At 43.0% G+C, this 21,225-nt stretch overlaps 1 protein-coding gene across 4 annotated transcripts in view; it reads left to right on the top strand.

Moving 5' to 3' along the window:
- The first annotated feature begins 785 nt into the window (after positions 1-785).
- The window catches only part of il16 (interleukin 16), a 41,861-nt gene continuing 21,421 nt past the window's right edge, over positions 786-21,225 (top strand). For 3 of the 4 annotated variants that reach the window (XM_053425975.1, XM_053425970.1, XM_053425962.1), the window contains exons 1-7: positions 786-999; positions 10,508-10,751; positions 11,071-11,350; positions 14,179-14,315; positions 16,254-16,371; positions 19,946-20,083; positions 20,308-20,413. In XM_053425975.1, coding sequence (XP_053281950.1) covers positions 987-999; positions 10,508-10,751; positions 11,071-11,350; positions 14,179-14,315; positions 16,254-16,371; positions 19,946-20,083; positions 20,308-20,413 — 1,036 coding nt within the window. In that variant the 5' untranslated portion in view covers positions 786-986. The remainder of the gene's footprint in view (positions 1,000-10,507; positions 10,752-11,070; positions 11,351-14,178; positions 14,316-16,253; positions 16,372-19,945; positions 20,084-20,307; positions 20,414-21,225) is intronic. The other variant, XM_053425899.1, reaches the window with a different exon arrangement.

Below are 21,225 nucleotides of genomic sequence, written 5' to 3'. Positions count from 1 at the left end.
TACAGATGTTTTTGACACCTCCCTCAGCCAACCCTACTTACCATAGTGGATTACTGCCAGGTGTGAGTGAGAGGCATGATGTTGTTGGGCTCTCAGCCTCAGGCAGTAGTTCTCTGGAATCACTTCAACAAACAACCTTCTAGTTATTAAGTATTGAAATTTAAACCAAGACCCAGTGCTTCATCACACATGCTCATCTAGAGGGTGCATGGCCAAAAATTTGACGAACCAAGTAGTTTGACTGCTGCTGAGCGTCCTCTGTGTTTCTCTCAGAAATCCTAAAGCACATACCAGACCCTCATTAAGGCTTCACCTCCAAAGGCAGCCTGTCTGAATGAAGTGACTTCAATCTGAGTGGCTCTCTCCATCCACTGGCTCAACCAACATCAACCTAACATCTGTATATTTACTGTCCAGTGCAAACAACACTGACCAAACTAAAAACTAGATCCATACAAATACATATAGACTCAACTGAGAGGTGTGTGTTGATGTATAAACTGGACTGAACCACAGAGAATCTATTCATGCAGCACACACACACACACACACACACACACACACACACACACACACACACACACACACAAACACACACAGACGCACACACACATACACACAACCAAAAGACTACAACCAGTATGTGATGCAAAGTAGGTGTGAGGTCAGGCCCAGCAAACTGTGGTGTATTTTCGTCTCTTGAGCTGACTCACAGGAAAGGGGCAGTGATTTTGGGGAGCTGTGCCTTACTGAGACACAGTGTTGTGTTCTCCACAAACGAGGGGGAGGAAAAGGAGGAGGAAGACGGAGGAGGAGAAGAGGTACAGGCACGTTAACCCAGATGAAGCGCAGGGAGGAATCTTTGCTCTGAGCTTTTAACCCGATGCTCAGCCTGGACCTCTGCCTGTTTGTCTGGAGTGAACTCATCCTTTGGACCTGCTGTTTGTATCTTTGGTAGAAGCTGTGGATGCTGGCTGCGAGGCAACATGATTGACTACGGTAAGCAGAAATCCCACTACTAATGCTGATGGCAGGTTTATTAGTGCAACTCCTCAATTATCTAAACCATCTCTCAGACTGGAATCCAACTTGATGTAGCCTATTAAGATATTAAGATTAAATGACAGGAAAGAACTAGAAAAATTTGTTTCTGATGAGTATTGTGTAACTTCAAAAATTATTTGCAGACCCAGGAAATTAAATCATGCACTTGTCCTGAGGACTAGATGTGTGAAATCAGTTTGTTTGTGTGTGTGTGTGTGTGTATGTGCTTGTGTATTTTTGTTTATGTGTGTTGATTCATGAATTCATGCAAACATAAATTAACATGGCATATATCCATTCTAAAGCGACCTTTATAGCCCGAATTGCCCTCAGAGACCAGTAAGAGACAGACACAGATTCCTTGCTACTCCTCCCACAGCCAATCAAAATCCCACGAGTCCAGACCTAGATACGACCACATGTACTACATGTAATACACAGCCTGCAGTTGTCATTCCACACAGTGACAACAGCAGCCAGACCCGTGGAACCTCCCTTGAGTTGCCCCTGCCGGGCAAACCAAACGCGATCTCTGTGATTGTCCAAACTGTAAAAGTGGTGAAGTGCACATTTGCAGCATGACTGAGACATGCTCTTGGCTGTCATCTAGGTCCTGCTCCACCTCTCAGTCTGGAAAAAAATCCCCAGAGGAAACTGCACACAGCACACACTTTGTTCGGCTGTGCAGCAGCTCCACCCTCTGCTTTCTCTCAATCAGGTTCTGTTAGGCGGGTATTCCTGCCTTACTAATGCTACAGGCAAAACGTATGTTTTCTCTCAGTGCACACACACACACACACACACTATGCAAACATCTGTTCACACACTGTTTATCAAGCCTCTACCCTAGACACGCAAAGTGACCCACGCTATGCTCTCTTCTCCTGAACAGTGTTACTGCTGTGTGCAATTACATCAATAGAGTACTGTGTGTCAGGGGAAAGTTGGACTCGCCATGTACCAAAGCTGACATCACAGGAGGCAGTCAGCATCTTCAGGACACTGAAACAAGTACTTTTTATGAAGCTTGAAATACACACAATAACCACACTCACATACATATAAATACAGCATATGGCCTACATGGAGGGGCTCTAAATGCTCAGAGCAGTGAGTCTCACTGAAACAGAAGCAGTCCTCTTTGGGCCCGTAATTGGGCGAGCTCATGTATGGGCGGGTGCTTGATTCCACTCCATGATGATGAAAAATGTAAAAGATGGTGGAACTCATATCTGGAATATTTTTTAATTTGTATACATCGGAGGGAGGTACCAACATGTAAAAATCTGTTAAATTCAACTTAAAGGGGACATATTATGAAAATTCCACTTTAGTAGTGCTTCTGCACGTTAATTTGGGTATCTGGCATGTCTACCGTCCCAAAAACTCTGGAAAAAAACAACTCCCGTGATTTGTTGTGGTTCCTCTATGTCAGAAACGATACGCTAGAGTGCGTCGAATGGGATTACGACCGAAACAGTCAAAGTATAACACTTCCTATCATTCGCTCTTCTGACAGTTTCTTTATTAGTGATGCATTTACAAAGATACAATTCAAAGGCCTTTCAACTTGGACGGTTTGTGTTGCATCACATTGCGGCTGGAAATAAAATCTAGCTAAGCTACATGTTTATAGCTATAGCACAGTAGCACTGCAGCCTCTGCTCAGAATGGATGTTTCCAATGTGGCTTCGTCTGTTAAGCAGACGTAAATTGAACAATTCATAATTATCTACTTGGGTTTTTTGACTATACAGTTTAAGGCCAGACTAATTACAACTTACCACATCCATGGTCTATTTCTACTGAGTGATGTTAAATTCTCACCATGATGAAACTATTAACAGTGTCAGTCTAACCTTGAATGTGTGCTAAGTAGTTGACTAATGTATGTGAACTTGCCATGTCTCTATGGCACAACTTCTCTGTGATCTTTAAAAAATAGCACTGCACCCCTGGCTGGTTGGCTGCTTGATGGCTGCTTGCAGATGTATTAAACAGCAGCTCCAGAGCTTTTCTCAATCAGATCAGTGAGAGGGGAACATTACTGTAGTGCTACAGGTGTGACCTGATTTCATGTAAATGCACATATTCATCCAATAGGTTTGAATGGTTGGTGTAGAGCAACGGATCATGGGAGGGTGGGTCGTGGCGGCGGTTACAAACATGAACACAAGAACGGGAGGGGGGGAGGGGGGGGGGTAGTTAGCTGGAGATTGAATGTCAGAAGGGGAACGGGACTGTAAAAAGTTTGGGAACCACTGGTGTAGAGAAAGAAGCTGAGATTGAGTTCCACCCGTACTTCTGTAAAGGTTTTCCATCAGCTGGCAGACATCCAGCTGGAGAGCATATCAGTGTATGAGAGGGAGAGATGCAGTCTATGGGGCTTACAGGCCTCTAGCATAGAGATCATGTCTCTGTTTCCTGTCTATCTGGCCAACACAACAGCACACTAATGCCTCATAATTGCTAACACACTTCCAGGATCAGAGCCACTTATTCACCGGGAAGACAAGTCTTTCTTCCATACTGTTTGCTGGAACCTGAGGGTCATTACTGATGATAGATTTTTTTGTTTATTCGGATGTCTATTTTAATTACATTTAGCGGTGCATTCCCTGCATGTGCTGCGATGCTAACTGTTGCTGGTGCAGATGGTAAAAATCTCCTGTGGTCCAAAAGGCATTTTTCCAATCAACCTTATCATGGAAATGCCCTTAAAAATGTTGAGAGGACATATTCAACTTCAATTAAAATTGGTAACTTTTCATTCATTGATGTTTCAAACTTGTAGAACATCCCCAAAGGCCATGAGGGAAACACTAGTGTGCTTGTGTACTGAGCAAAACAATCCAGAAGCAAAGCCAGAGTTTATATTCAAGTCCAGTATCCAGTTCCCTAATACATTTATTAGTTGCTGGATTATTTTCACTGTTACATATTTGTACTAATGTAACAGAAACAGTTGGCTTTGATTAATGAGAAGAAAGTTTGAATATGGCAACCTAGTTTAGGCAATATTTAATTACCTTCACGAAAAATGAGGATGAAAGTACATTCACCACTGTTGTTGACATAAATAGACTCAGATTAAGTCTGAGTTTAGTTAAGCCTGAACATTTTGCTTGTTTAAAAAAAAAGAGATAGTAAAGCTTAGTTGCTGGATGAAGTGTTTTTTCTCTCTGAGTAATGAAACTGTCCTCAATGGTTGGATTAATGTACCAAACGTGACAACGGGCGGCTGTGGATCAGGTCCTGGGGTTAGGTAGGGTAGAGTGGGTCATCCTGTTATCAGAGGGTTGGCAGCTTGATCCCAGTCTTCCCCATTCCACATGCCAAAGTGTCCTTGGGCAAGATACTGAACCCCGATAAAAAAAAGTGCTGTTTATGATGTACTGTATGAATATGTGGGATGGGTGAAGGGCAATAAACTGTACCGTAAAGCACTTTGACTGGTCATCAAGTTTAGAAAAGCAGACTAAACTTACTACAAATATGCAACCAATACACTCCCTCCGATCAGCCTCTCATCAAAGCCACACCCCCAAAACACATGAATGTTCATAGCCTGACAACTGCTAGAAGCCGACTTTTCCGTGAGTCGCTTGCTAACTTTTAACTATCGTCTTTGCTCCAGTCATGCACAGTGAGAGCACGGGCAGAGTGTTCACAGGCAGGCGGGTCAGTTAGTGACTGTGTTGCTTCTGGGTGAGGTATAGCAGAACTCCACAAACAATGATTATTTGCATTCTTAAGACCGACTTTAAATTAAGTATCCTGTTGTGTGGCTTGCCAAGAATTGATTAAGAAAACTGCAGCAATAACACACTGTACTAATTTAAGGTAATTACAGAAAAACTTGCCTGCTAGCTAATTAAACTCAGGGATTATTCGTGCATGCTTTTGTTGAATCAAATCTTTTTCTTGTGGCTTGCTTCATGTGCACAGGAACTATTGTTCCAATTATATTTTGGAAAACACGCACATAGAGAGAGAAATGTTTCTAAAGCTTCAAAGTTACAGTTTGATGTATTTTGGAATGTTGTATCATTTCCTGGACATAATAATTATGAGCCAGAGTTCACAGGTTTCTCATGAAGAGAAACGAACATAAACTGAACACCACATGTGATCAAAATCCATCCACAAACAGAAATATTCTGAAAGTCATATTCCAAAAGAACCAGGTAAGCAGAGTAGATTAGAAAAATCGATCGATGATATGATCTTGGGATGTATTGTGTTTTCTGTGTTTTCTTGAGGCTTATTACTTCATCTTCATCTTCATCTTCATCGTCATCCGCTTATCCGGGGTCGGGTCGCGGGGGGAGCAGCTCAAGCAGGGGGCCCCAGACTTCCCTTTCCCGGGCCACATTGACCAGCTCTGAAGGGGGGATCCCGAGGCGTTCCCAGGCCAGTGTTGAGATATAATCTCTCCACCTAGTCCTGGGTCTTCCCCGAGGTCTCCTCCCCACTGGACGTGCCTGAAAAACCTCCCAAGGGAGGCGCCCAGTGGGCATCCTTACCAGATGCCCGAACCACCTCAGCTGACTCCTTTCTAAGTAAAGGAGCAGCGGCTCTAATCCGAGTCCCTCACGGATGACTGAGCTTCTCACCCTATCCCTAAGGGAGACGCCAGCCACCCTTCTGAGAAAACTCATCTCGGCCGCTTGTACCCGCGATCTCGTCCTTTCGGTCATCACCCAGCCCTCATGACCATAGGTGAGGATAGGAACGAAGATCGACCGGTAGATCGAGATCTTTGCCTTGCGGCTCAGCTCTCTTTTCGTTACAACGGTGTGGTAAAGCGAACGCAATACCGCCCCCGCTGCGCCGATTCTCCGGCCAATCTCACGCTCCATAGTACCCTCACTCGCGAACAAGACCCCGAGGTACTTGAACTCCTTCACTTGGAATAGGACTCATTTCCTACCCGGAGTAAGCAATCCATCGGTTTCCTGCTAAGAGTCATGGCCTCAGATTTAGCGGTGCTGATCCTCATCCCAGCCGCTTCACACTCGGCCGCCAGCCGATCCAGTGAGTGCTGAAGGTCACAAGCCGATGATCCAATGAGGACCACATCATCCGCAAAAAGCAGTGACGAGATCCTCAGACCACCAAACTGCAACCCCTCCCCACCACGACTACGCCTCGATATCCTGTCCATGTATATCACAAACAGGATTGGTGACAAGGCGCAGCCCAGGCGGAGACCAGCACCCACTGAGAACGAAACTGACTGGCTGCCGAGGACCCGAACACAGCTCTCGCTTTGGGAGTACAGAGATTGGATGGCCCTGAGGAGAGACCCCCTTACCCCATACTCCCGCAGCACCTCCCACAGTTTCTCCCGGGGGACCCGGTCATACGCCTTCTCCAGATCCACAAAACACAAGTGGACCGGATGGGCATACTCCCAGGCCCCCTCCAGGATCCTTGCGAGAGTGAAGAGCTGGTCCGTAGTTCCACGTCCGGGGCGAAAACCGCATTGTTCCTCTTCAATCTGAGGTTCGACGATCAGCCGAACCCTCCTTTCCAGCACCTTGGAGTAGACTTTACCAGGGAGGCTGAGAAGTGTGATACCCCGATAATTGGTACACACTCTCTGGTCCCCCTTTTTGAACAGGGGAACCACCACCCCGGTTTGCCACTCCTTTGGCACTGTACCCGACTCCCACGCGATGTTGAATAGGCGTGTCAACCATGACAGCCCCTCAACACCCAGAGCCTTTAGCATTTCTGGCTGGATCTCATCAATCCCTGGGGCTTTGCCACTGCGGAGATGTTTGACTACCTCAGTGACCTCCACCAGGGAAATTGACGACGAAACACCATCAACCTCGAGCTCTGCCTCCAACATAGAGGGCGTGTTATTCGGATTCAGGAGTTCCTCAAAGTGTTCCTTCCAACGTCCGACGACCTCCTCAGTTGAGGTCAACAGAGTCCCATCCTTACTGTACACAGCTTGGATGGTTCCCCGTTTCCCCCTCCTGAGGTGCCGGATAGTCTTACAGAAACACTTTGGTGCCGACCGAAAGTCCTTCTCCATGACCTCTCCGCACTTCTCCCACAGCCGCTGCTTAGCCTCCGACACGGCAGCAGCTGCAGCCCTTCGGGCCTGTCGGTACCCTGCAACCGAGTCAGGAGTCCTCCAGGATATCATATCCCGGAAGGCCTCCTTCTTCAATCGGACGGCTTCCCTGACCACCGGTGTCCACCACGGTGTCCGAGGGTTACCGCCCCTTGAGGAACCTAAGACCCTGAGGCCACAGCTAGCCGCCGCAGCTTCAGCAATGGAGGCTTTGAACACCGCCCACTCCGGCTCAATGTCCCCAACCTCCACAGGAATGCCAGAAAAACTCCGCCGGAGGTGTGAGTTGAAGATACCTAGGACGGGGGCCTCCTCCAGACGTTCCCAGTTCACCCACACTACTCGTTTGGGCTTACCAGGTCTATCCGGAAATTTCCCCCATTCCCTGATCCAACTCACAACCAGATGGTGGTCGGTTGACAGTTCCGCCCCTCTCTTTACCCGAGTGTCCAAAACATGCGGCCTCAGATCAGATGACACAATCACAAAATCGATCATTGATCTTCGGCCTAGGGTACTCTGGTACCAGGTACACTTATGAGCACCCTTATGTTCGAACATGGTGTTTGTTATGGATAATCCATGACTAGCACAGAAGTCCAATAACAAACGACCGCTCGGGTTCAGATCAGGGAGGCCGTTCCTCCCCACCACGCCTCTCCAGGTATCTCCATCGTTGTCCACGTGGGCGTTGAAGTCACCCAGCAGAACTACGGAGTCCCCTACTGGAGCCCCATGCAGGACTCCATTCAGGGTCTCCAAGAAGGCCGAGTACTCTGAGCTGCTGTTTGGTGCATACGCACAAACAACAGTCAGAGTTTTCCCCCCTACAACCCTTAGGCGCAGGGAGGCGACCCTCTCGTCTACCGGGGTAAACTCCAACACCGCGGCGCTCAGCCGGGGATTTATGAGTATCCCCACACCCGCCCGGCGCCTCACGCCCTTGGCAACTCCGGAGAAGAATAGAGTCCAACCCTTATCCAGGAGTACGGTACCAGAGCCGAGACTGTGCGTGGAGGTAAGCCCCACCAGATCTAACTGGTAGCGCTCCACCTCCCTCACAAGCTCCGGTTCCTTTCCCCACAGCGAGGTGACGTTCCACGTCCCCAGAGCCAGCTTCTGCCGCCCGGGTCTGGTCCGTCGAGACCCCTGACCTTCGCTGCCACCCATGTGGCTGCGCACCCGACCCCAACGGGTCTGTCCTTGGACCTTTACTTTTTATAATATATATCAATGAAATTGCCTCCACACTTACTCCACTTTCTCAAGTTCATCTTTATGCGGATGACACAGTTCTGTATTGTAGTGCCTCCAACATTGACTCCGCTATAAATAGACTGCAGCTCTCCTTCCACATGCTAGAGAAGCAATTAAGTGACTTGAAGCTGGTCCTGAATTGTGCCAAAACCAAATGGATTATTTTTACTAAAGCTAGAAGCACTGATTTTAACAGTTTAAAACTCTGCTCTAGAAATGGTACCACTCTGGAAAGGGTCACCAGCTATAAGTACCTAGGCATTTGGGTTGATGAGAAGCTCGATTTTAAACCACATGTGAATCAACTCGTAAAAAAGCTAAGAACAAAATTGGGATTTCTCTTTAGAAATAGGTTATGTTTCACTTTCCAAGCAAGAAAACGAATTATTGAGTCTGTTTTTATATCAGTTTTAGATTATGGTGATGTTATTTATTGGAACACATCCAAAAGCACATTGAAACCTCTGGATGCGGTATACCATTCTGCTCTGCGTTTTATCACCGGAGACCGCTATGGTACTCACCACTGTACTCTTTACAACAAGGTTGGCTGGCCAGCCCTGTCTGACAAAAGGGATGGTCACTGGAAGATTTATATTTATAAAACAATCATTGGGCTACTGCCAGTCTATCTCTCCTCTCTCATCAGCTGGAACTGTAGTACCCACAATACCCGCTCCCAGAGCTGGCTTTCACTATATCTGCCGCGTGTTAAGTCTAACTTGGGGAAGACAGCCTTCTGTTTTAAAGCACCATACATTTGGAATGAGGTCCAAAAATCTTTAAAGTTGTCCTCATTTGTCTCATTGACGGAGTTCTCAAGTCTGGTCTCATGTACAGCTGACTTCTCCTGCATTGATTGTAACTACTAGTTGACTTGGCCATATTATTTTATACTGACGAATTGTTTTATACCTTGTATTACTGTATATATATATGCATATTTATTTCATTCTTATTTATTCAATGTATTAACTCTTCTATGTATCAACTCTTTATTGTACCCTCGGCACCATTGAAAATGAGGGTCTTATCCCTCAATGTGTTTTCCGAGGTCTAAATAAAATATTCAAAAAAAAAAAAAAAAATATTCAGGTGGTGGGCCCATGAGATGAAGAGAGGGGGGGTGCCACGTAGTTTGTTCGGGCTCCGTGGCAAACCCGGCCACCAGGCGCTCGCCATCGAGCCCTCCGTCTGGGCCTAGCTCCAGACGGGGGCCCCGGGCTTCCTCCGGGCTGGGTCACATCTCCTCTTCCGTCGATATTCATTGAGGGTTTTTGAACCATTCTTAGTCTGGCCCCTCACCTGAGACCACTCTGCCATTAGAGACCTTACCAGGAGCACAAGGCTCCAGACAACACAGCCCTCAGGTTCACAGGGACACGCAAACCTCTCCACCACGATAAGGTGACGGTTCCAGGAGAGGCTTATTACTGTATGCCTTATCTGCTCTGCACCGCTCAAACCTTCTGAGCCAGTCAGGTTCTGACTGCAGGTGGCTTGAGGAGAAAATTAACAAGATAATGGTGCCAGACCAAAGGCCTTATGGGTTTCAGAGCCTCTGCACATTGTTTACTAAGTGTTCATCGCAAATGCGAGAGGCCATCTACACTAGCATGTATAATGCATTTGAGGGTCATCCTATAGTGCTCTCTGGAGTGTGAAGCGTTGATGTATACAGAGCTCCAGCCCAGTAATGGGCCCCTGGCTAACATCATTATCTATTCTCACATAGTGTAGGTTATGTGGATCTGAACATGAACTGACCTAAGTGAGCCTCTACCACCTCATCAACTGCTGCTTTCACTTCACTTCAGTGATTTGCCACGCCATTTTTTCTGTGTGTGTACGTGTGTGTGTGTGTGTGTGTGTGTGTGTGTGTGTGTGTGCGTGTGTGTGGGTTTGGAGTGTTTGTGGGTTTCTCTCAACAGTAGTCTGATTAAGCTGCAGTCATGAGGATTGAGAAAAACTCCACTTTTGTTTTTTGCAAAAAAGGAAAAGAAAAAACACTTTTATCTCCGCTGAGCTCCACAATTGCCTCAGCAGTTTTTCAGAACACTTATACACACAGATGCAGTCAGAATGTCCTAACTGAATTTTCTAATTGCCCTCCAGAGCGTCCCTCTCCATTAGGCTTCGGGCCGGCTGGGAGGAGTGTGTTGGTTCCTGAACTCCCGGCACACATACATACACACACACTGACGGCCATGCCTCAAAGATACTCCCACCAGAGGAGGAAAGCCAGCACAGCGGCTGCGAGGAGGATGGAGAGGAGACGCAGGGAACAGGGGAAAAGCAACAACAACAACCCAACTAGCAGCCACAACCACCGCTCCAAGAAGCTGGCCATGCTCTCCAGGTACCAACACCACTCAAAGGCTTACAACTAGGGCTATACAGAGTGCAAGACACATAACTATCCTTTTAACTGTAAACCTTTATTATATCTTTTTATAGTCGAAGATAGGATACATGTTGATTTAAATTTGCCTCATGATGACAAGAAATAGATAGAATACTTTCATATTTCTGTTTTCTGTTCTGTTGCACAGCATTATGTTAACATCAATATTACTTGAATGGCTGCATTAACCCACTATTTTATGGTCAGGTAGGTTTAGTATTTATGTGATTTCATGCCTGGCACTGACATTCTTTCTTTAACGGTCTTTGTCCAGGTCCCTGATCCTGTGTCACTCCAAGACGAATGATGACGGCGTGGAAGAGATGAATGCTAGGGACATGGCAAATGGGTGCAGGACGCAGGGTTCAAGCTGGAGGACAGATGTGACAGCTGGGGCTCAAACAGGGTACAGAGATACAGAGAATGGACACTGTAGGACGACCCAGCTATCAGACCTGGAAAAAAGAGGAGAAAGCAAAGCCGAACATCACTTCCATCATACCAACACACTCAGGGAGAATAAACGAAGCATGAGGAGATCCTTCAGCATCAAGGTATGACTGCAAGAGTTGACAATAACATATATACAATTTAAGAAGATTGGAATATGTCAGACATGTTCACTTAAAACCCAAGTGACATAGAAAGCCAGTTGAATCCATACATTGATAGTTATTATTTAACCCTGCGTGTGGCATTGCTCTTAGGATAGCAAGGGCAGTGTTTTGGTCAGCCCACTACTTAAGTCCTACTTAAAGAATCTTACTGGGTGCTGTGATCCTCTCACTTATCCTCTGATCTGTCCAGGGAGGGTTTACCTCGACAAATGTTGAGGCTCTACATTATGTGATATTTCTCGTGAATACAAGTATTTTGCTGAGCCACAGACCCACACAGTTACAAAGCCTATTTTATAAAAGAACTTATATAGAAAATTGGTTAATGTTAAGATGATATCTTTATGGAATGTTTGCATACATCTTCACAAAGGAATAAAAGTTATACTTTGGAGGATGGTTGTCTTATGACAAGTCACAAGTTTGCTCCGCTTGCCGTCATGAGAAGTTAACATTGTTGAATCACACAAAGCTGGAGAAGAACAAGGAAACCATGAACCACTAGAGTGTATACCTCTGTCAAGGCCAAACAGTCCAACAAATACATTACAAGTTAAAAGGAGGAAATCTGATCATCAGTACCAAACTGTTCTGACTCATAGATTCCAACGCCATGAATAGGTTGTTTTTTAACATCAAGATCGCAATGTTATTTTCTGAGTAATTTTCAAAAATGTCGAGAAAATACTGTATTTCTCAATGTTAAATAATGTGTTATAAATATTCCTTAATCCACCCCTTTCATCAGATCCACACCAAAATGTATGGGTTTGTCCACAGCCTATACGCTCTATCCCTCTACTCAGTTTGGTTCAAATCAGTTCAGTCAGCCTACCTTTTATCTAGAATCCTGGAGACAGTCTGAGCTAAAAACAGGACCTCAGTCAGTAATTAACAACCGTGACCACATTTTCCCTTTTGATATGGGAGAATGAGCAAATTTTTCAAGATTTCATGTTGTGCTTCACCTTTCCTTTTCTACCAGTTCTACAATTCTAAAATTCTGCCTTTGAATTCACAAAATCTTCTTGTCCTGTTACACAAACGCTTTCAACATGGGAATCTTTACCATCACCACCATCTATCCGGCCACCATCTATTTGGCAAGAATGTATCTCTATGCACGTTGAATTGTCAGTTTTCAAAATGCTTTCTGTCCTTGGAATGTGCATTTGATTACGGACACCTTCAGAAAATACGACTCATTAGTTAGTTCTGACCAGACCATAGACATTCAAGTCATCTATGATGCAATTAAAACAAGTAATTCAAGATACTCTTGGAATTTTTTTTTTTTTTCATTATTGTGTAATTACCACTTGATGCCACAGGCGCCGTTGTTCTGCAAATAATGTAAATAACATACTATGCTGGTATTTTCTTTCTTTCTATCTCACACTAAAGTTCCTTGCACTGTTGTGCACATAGATGTATGCCGGTATGTTATTCTAAAGAGAGTAGACAATCTGAGTAATTCATATTTTTTTTTTCAGACTAATTACTTATATTTACTATATTATATATTTATATCATATAACTTTTTCCTCAATATTACTATAAACTCATATATTCAACTATTTTCATTCTTGATAGAATAATATGTAGAAAAGCGTGTTTGTAGTCGTATGAGCATGCTAACACCGTGATGTCCTCTGTGGAGAGTGTTGTCTAAATGTAATGATAATCACATGCCTTGTGTGTTAGGTTGAGAGCTGTGACTGGCCTGAATGTCAAACATTCAGACAAAGACAGGGTTTGTTGTGCTGGGTTTCTACAGCTCGCCCTCATGGCACATTCCCCTGATGTCAACAAGGGTTGGACTGTCGGTCACTTATCGCTGACCTCATAAACAATATATAGTCGGAATTGATTGTGCTAAGTCAGAGGTTAGCTCCCTGCTAACCTTGCCTTAATACTTTTCATACATTAAGCATCGACAATAGAGACTGAATCATAGTGGAGACTTTACAGTTGGACTAAAGCCCAGGCTGCTAAACACCCCTAACCGAGGCTGAGCTAAACAGTAATTTAATGGAGGAATGTTTCCCTCTGGGGCTAATTCATGCCAGGTTAGACATCAATCACCTTTAATCACCTACTAGAAAGAAACAATATCATAGTAGTCTTTGGCAATTTAAAAAATAAATAATGAATTAGGTTTTGTGTTTAAAGGTGAATATATCCATGATGTCATAAGATAAATGATTTTAAGAACACTATCTTCTCCATATTAGATTTCTATGTTTCATATATGTTTATTTTTGTGAAAACGACTGCTCCATATTCAAGTCAACTGAACACAGGTACATGATCTGGTCACATTCTTAACACAAAAGAGACAATACAATATAGAATGATTATAAAACCGGTGACTGGTTTTAATGCAATTCTTAAAGAGTTCATTCTGACCCTTTCAATAAATTTATTTTCTAGTTTCAGTCATTTCCGATGGTTTCATGGCTTCATGGTTTGACTAAAAATGCAGCAATGAAGCAATGAGCCACAACACTAAAACTGGGTAATGGGTTTTAATACTGTAACTGATCGTTGTACATGGTCTTGTCCCATAAAGTCTACCTCCAAACACTGTGGCTCAATTCATGCACCTATAAAACTTGCTGCTGTTTTTCTTTTTCCTGGGCTTCCAACAGATGATTTATTTGCTCTTAAAGCTGGCTTTATACCATAGCTAGCATAGAAGTTCCCTTATACTCAATGACTGTGTGTGTATATGCATGTATATGTAAATGTGTGTGTTATTACAGGAGAGCAGTATTTGGAGGATGTGTGTAGCCACAGGGCCTGCTGAGGACGTATGTGGACCACAAATGGCAGATAACAGTGGGACACAGAACAAAGACACTAATGTGGAGCTAGGGAGGACTGGAGGGAACCTACACAGGTGATAAAACCCAATACCACCACTAAGTGGCTTGTTTCTTAAGAATGTCCTGGAAAAGTGGTGGAAGATACTAACATACATTCCACTAAATGTGAGATATTTGTATCTGGATATATTATGTTGATTAAGAGAAAATGCAGATTACATACTATATATATATATATATATATGTAATTACTTGTATTCAGGTTCATAACTTAAATTTGAGTTATTATGTGAAACTGTTCACACGTATCACTCTTATACAGCATTGGTAACAAATATACAACTCTACATTAAGTACATTATGTTTCTTTATTACATTATATTCCTCATCATAAAGTGAGATCTCTATTGTAAACAGTGTTGCTACAGTTACTTTGAAAAAGTTACTTAGTTACTTTACAGATTACTTGATTTTAAAAGTAACTTAGTTACTTTACAGATTACTTGATTTTAAAATTAACTAAGTCGGATTACAAGTTACTTTATTAGTTACATTCAGCAGCTGCCGCCAACACCCCTGCCGCCTCAACATAAAAATGACAACCGGTTTTGCCAACACTCACCTTATTAGAAACCGCTGGAGAGGGCCCCCCGCGAGAACGGAGGGTTCCCCCAGCGGGCGCAGTAGCTGAGGTGATCCGCGTGACGGGACCGACACGCGTCCAGAGTCAATGCCGTCTACCGCCGTACCCGGTCCCCTCAAACCGCTCCCCGCCTTCCGCACCGCCGACGGACACCGCCCCGCGGCCCAAGAGAAGCGACGCCGCGGACAAGGACCCCCCCCAAAACAAAACGATTAGATAATTTCCTACGGCACACCTGACGATCTCTCACGGCACACTAGTGTGCTGGGCTACATGACTTCAATCCCAGAGACGCAAGAACAAATCAAATATATATTTTACTATTAATGACAAAATAGTAACGCACAATGACTTGGACAAGTAACTTTAATCTGATTACTGGTTTGGAAATAGTAACATGTTAGATTACTCGTTGCTGAAAAAAGTGGTCAGATTAGAGCGGCATCACTGATTGTAAATGGTTTTGTATTTATATAGCGCTTTGGGATGGAAGTTTTCTGGAAGCTGATGAAAGGAGAACTTATTTAGAAGTTTTTGATGTAGACTTGAGGCATCAAGGAGACCAGAAGGTAAAACAATATACAAATACAACAGAGTATGAAATGTCTCTCACAGTTTCCACATATATCTTCCTCTACTTCCGCCACCCATTCTAACAGAACATCCATGAATGGCTAGAATTGCTGTCACTCTCTATGTTACAAGTAGAAGCTTGCATCCTATTGGATAGTCTGAAAAGTCTAAATGTGTATTCCTAAATCACATTGTGTCCTCACATCTTGCCACTGGTGAAATACGCAAAAGAGATGAAGTTCAAGCCTCTCTTTCTTGAGCGTCTGAGGTTGACACTACAATGTACTGTTGGTGGGTCCTTTATGTATAACCTGACCTTTGGTACTGATGGAGTTAAGAGAGTATGTGTGGAATTCGACAGACACTTTTCTCTCAATGGTGTACAGATATAATGTGTAGTATACATGATATGCATTATATATATATATATATATATATATATAGTGGCATTGACAGTAATATGTGAGGATGGCCCAAAACTCCCTAACATCTATGACCTAATTCATTAGTCTATCGGCACTTTAACACACACATATTTCCTTTTCTTAGTTAATGACCCAGTGGTCAGAGAATGAAGACTTGCAGAATACAACATAAATAAGCTTTGTAATGACTAATAAAGAAACCAAAACGCTCCTCATATGTATGTTAAAAATCAGCTAGTTTATGGTGAAAGTGTGCCTCAATATTACGTGTTACTCCTGCTGTTCACCTGAATGTGACATGTTGCAAGGTTTTGTGGTGGGACTTTTGGAGTTTCTCGGTTTTTCAGTTGTCTCTGTGTGTTTCTCTCCAGAGGCTGCAGCTTGCCGAGCCCAGACAAGCTGGCACCCTTTAACGGACACTTTCTAAGTGGCAGTGCTTGGATGGAAGGGGAGCCAGTGAGGAGTGTTCACATTAAACCCTACAGTGAGGTAATGGGAGTTCACACATGAAATGGACTCAACAGTAAACACAGCACACTTAGCATATTGTTGTTTATGTGTTGGCTAAGATGAATACTTTCTACAATGACAGTTCATCGGTGAATACAATCCTCTCTGCACCTACAGCTTCGAGCTGCCGGTGAACGTTGGTGTACCGCTTGAGCATGAAGTAATAATCAGTATCAAGCATTATCGTGTGTGTGTGATCCACCCAATGATCACATGCATAACTGCATGAGACACTAAATCAACTCACTGTCAGTATGTTGAAGGTGACAGTGGAGTGAAGGTGTCTGCTATTAGGTCGGCATGTTCTCATGTCAGATTCCCAGTCTTAACAATTACACTTCCACGTCTTTCTATAGTTGTGAGGACTTGTATCCTAGTCCCTTACCATAACCTTAACCATTACACTAAATGCCAAACCCTAATATTAACCGAATTCTGACCTGAACCCTAAAACCAAGTCTTAACCCTTAAACAGCCCATTGAATTCGTGAGGACCAGGCAAAATGTCCGCCAAACGTAAAAAAGTCCTCACAATGGTACTAAACCAAAATTGGCCCTCATAACTATAGATAGACATGCGCGCGCACCCACACACACACTCACACAACACACACACACACACACACAAAAGGCTATATGCAGGTTTTTCCAAAGTGGAAACATATAATGGAATTCAAAGAATTTTTATTCAGTCAACAAGAAAAGACTAATGTGAGAGTACAATTCAGTAAGGTTTAGATACTTTTTTCTACATTGTGCAATTTCAGGAAGTCTAGAAAATAATTGGGGCATTAAAGGAATCTGAAACATTCAGGAACAAAGAACAAGTCATGGAATGTAAGGAAAATGTTATGTCATTTTACAGCTCCAGTAAAATCCCCAATTTTGTCAAAATACTTTTTTCAGAATCAGAATAGATATTCACTTAGGAGCAGTGAGCTTTTAAGGAGATGAACCGCTTCAGTGAGAATGAGCAGCACATGCTGTTTATGTGTTGTGTGGATATGTCATCAGAGGTGTTAGTGCTGAATCCAGCATGATGTGTTTTCATTGCTCCTCAGCAGCCACAGGGGCTCTATATGAGTTTTTTTTTAGGTTTCGGTATTTATGTTGCTGCTGGGCAGTGTAGAACCTTATCATCCTGCCAGGTCTTTTGGGATCCTCTTTAAGAGGCTGTGGAAACCAGAACAGTTGAATGAAGGAGGAATGGAGAAAAAGAGAAGTAGGAAAGAATGTCGAACATGTGACGACTGGGGCTCAGCTGATTCGGTTTTCAACACCGTCTGTCTGGATCCCTCTCCAGAGACGAAATGCCAGCGTCCACATGGTTCTAATGAAAGTTCACAATAAGACAAGCACACATGGTCAGGTTAGGGCTTAGGTTAGGGGTGAAATCAGCAGACAGGAAGTGGTGTGTGCCAGAGAGAGCTACAGTTTTGATGATGGCACAGGAAGGAGACTGGGTAGTCCACTAGTTAAAAGATCGGCGGTTCAATCACAGTCTCCCCCGTTCCATGTGCCAAAAGTGCTAACCAGCTATGCACTGTGTGAACTGTTGAATGGCAAAGCTGCACTGTAAAGTGCATTGATTGGTCATCAAGACTAGAAAAGCATATGTATATACATTGCTGTGAAAAAGTCTTTGCCCCCTTCCTGGTTTCTTATATTTTTGCATATTTGTCACACTTAAATCTTTCAGATCATTAAACCAATTTGTATATTAGACAAAGATAACCCGAGTAAATATAAAATGCAGTTTTTAAATAATGATTTCATTTATTAAGGTAAAAAAGCTATCCAAACCTACCTGGCCCTATGTGAAAAAGTAATTGCCCCTCATGAATGAATTGTGATTAACAATATTTTTTGGAAAGCTGAATTCAATTTCACTAGCTACATCCCGGCCTGATTTCTGCCAGACCTGTTGCATAAAGAAATCACTTAAATAGTCTGACAAAGTGAAGTAGGCTAAAAGATCTCACAAAGCAACACAACATGCCGCGATCTAAAGAAATTCAAAAACAGATGAGAAACAAAGTAATTGACATGTATCAGTCTGGAAAGGGTTGAGAAGCCATTTCTAAGGCTTTTGGACTTCAGTGAACCACGGTGAGAGCCATTATCCACATATGGAGAAGACTTGGAACAGTGGTGAACCTTCCAAGGAGTGGCCGGCCTACCAAAATGACTCCAAGAGCACATCGACCACTCATCCAGGAGGTCATAAAAGACCCTAACCCTAAAACATCTGAGGAACTGCAGGCCTCACTTGCCTCAGTTAAGGTCAGTGTTCATGATTCAACAATAAGAAGGAGACTGGGCAAAAATGGTATCCTTGGGAGAGTTGCACAACGAAAGCCACTGCTGACCCACCCAGCATTTCATAAAAACAACATCATAACAACAGTCAAACATGGTTGTGGTAGTGTGCTGGTCTGGGGCTACTTTGCAGCTTCAGGACGTGGACGACTTGCGATAATGATTGGAACCATGATTTCTGCTCTCTACCAGAAAATCCTGAAGGAGAATGTCTGGCCATCAGTTTGTGACCTCAAGCGTACTTGGGTTATGCAGCAGGACAATGATCCGAAACACACCAGCATGTCCAGCTCTGAATGGCTAAAAAAACAAAATGAAGGTTTTGGAGTGGCCTGGTCAAAGTCCGGACTTAAATCCGATTGAGATGCTGTGGCATGACCTTAAACAAGCCGTATAATATGGAGCCAGAACAGTCTCAAAAGGAATAAATGCACACAGAAATGAATACATGCGCAAAAAAGATCCACAAATGTATTTGGGGATTTATATATATATGTGACTCAAAACACAAATACATTTTCAATGCACACACAAATATGTTTCATTTCATATATAAGTAAAAAAAATTCACATGTAAAACATAAGATTCATAAACATATTTCAGATGCACACACAAATAGTGTGTGCATCTATTTGTGCCTGTTCTGGCTCCATAGATTAAACTAAAAAAAAATACAATGTGGCTGAAATAAAACTATTCTGCAAAGAAGAGTGGGCCAAAATTCCTCCACAGCGATGTGAAAGACTCATTGCCAGTTATCGCAAATGCTTGATTACAGTTGTTGCCGCCAAGGGTGGCACAACCAGTTATTATTTTTAGGGTGCAATCAATTTTTCACATAGGACCAGGTAGGTTTGGATAGCTTTTTTCCCTTAATAAGTGAAATCATGATTTAAAAACGGCATTTTGTATTAACTTGGGTTATCTCTGTTTAATAATAAATTTGTTTGATGATCTGAGTCATTTAAGTGTGACAAATGTGCCAAAACATAAAAAATCTGGAAGGGGGCAAATACTTTTTCACAGCACTGTATATATATATATATATATATATATACAACAGTATTTAGTAACCAGACAATCAGGCCAAGTCTACATTAATACATCTTTTTAAAATGCATCACTTCAGCTATGGAGAGAGATTTCCAGCCACTAAAACTGAGACTGAGGAAGCTTGTGTTACTCATGTTTAGGCCACAGTTGAAATGTTTATATGGTGTGTTCTTACTTTAGGACATTTCCACACATGAAGACCATGTCCATTCACTGACTAAGAGCCCACAGTACCCGGCTCTCATTTCCCCATCAGACCCAAAATCATTGCCTGGGTACACAGATGAAGAACTTGTAGCCAATAACAACCCCCTCAAGGTAAACCATCTTTCAATCTTTAGTGTGAACCACCTCTATATTTACATTATGCCTTTGTTTGCATTGTTTTCTTTACTCATGCTGCAATGGCTGTGTGTGTGTATTTGTGTGTGTGTGTGTGTGTGTGTGTGTGTGTGTGTGTGTGTGTGTGTGTGTGTGTGTGTGTGTGTGTGTGTTTGTATGTGTGTGTGTGTGTGTGTGTGTGTGTGTGTGGGTGGGTGTAGTTACCCATCCCAGAGGTTAATGAGGAGAAATGCTGGGGAACAGAGAAGACTGAGCAGAGCCCACCAGGACAGACAGCCAGCAACATGACTCGGCCAAATTCAACTAGTGAGTACAGTTGTACCCCCAAATGATGTAAGGAGAGAGAGGTTGAGGGTCTGTGTCATACTTGGTATACATACATATTTATTGGATGAGGAATTTTGACAGTTATTTCCCAAAAATCCGAGAGCAGAAGTTTCTCGAGAGCACATGAGGAGGAGGAGGAGTCAAAACGTGGCTCAGACCATTCTGAAACTGTTTATATGCACTCAGTCTGTTGAGAAAATCAACATTTGAGGATCAGAGAAAGCACAAACATCACAAAATCTGAATTCTGAATTGAAAGAATAATACTCTCAATATACAACACCATAATCTAAAGATAGAAAGAACTCCATTTTTTTTACAGACACCAACTACGTGCTTATGGGAAATGTTGTCCTGATTGTGAAAAGCTATTCTTATAGTTCCACTGGTGTGAGGCTAAACGGAACAGACTGTAGAGAGCAGTGTACATTAGTGACATTAAGGTACAAGCAGATAGCTATATTATTGTTCATTCTGCATGAAGACAATATTGACAAAAACAATTATGCAGATGTAACGTTACAACACATCACCACTGGGTTCATATAAAATCAGATAACTGATGATATCTTTTTATTGGCATTGTTCAAATTTATAGTTTTATGTTTTTTTTTAATCTTCTGAAATAATGATGAATTAAATCTTTTTTTCTTCTAATCAGTTTAAAACTGGATTTTAGAATCTTAAACAGTGGGTGGATACTGACTCAGCTTGAATAGACAGAAAAATAGAGTGGGTGTGTATTATAGATGGTGGTGGAGAGTGAGCTGTGTCACATGGGGCTGAGGGGT

The sequence above is a fragment of the Pleuronectes platessa genome, chromosome 1 (assembly GCF_947347685.1).
Source record: "Pleuronectes platessa chromosome 1, fPlePla1.1, whole genome shotgun sequence".
Taxonomy (NCBI): Eukaryota; Metazoa; Chordata; class Actinopteri; order Pleuronectiformes; family Pleuronectidae; genus Pleuronectes; species Pleuronectes platessa.
Note: the sequence above shows the minus strand (reverse complement) of the source record. Positions and strands in the feature narration are given on the sequence as shown.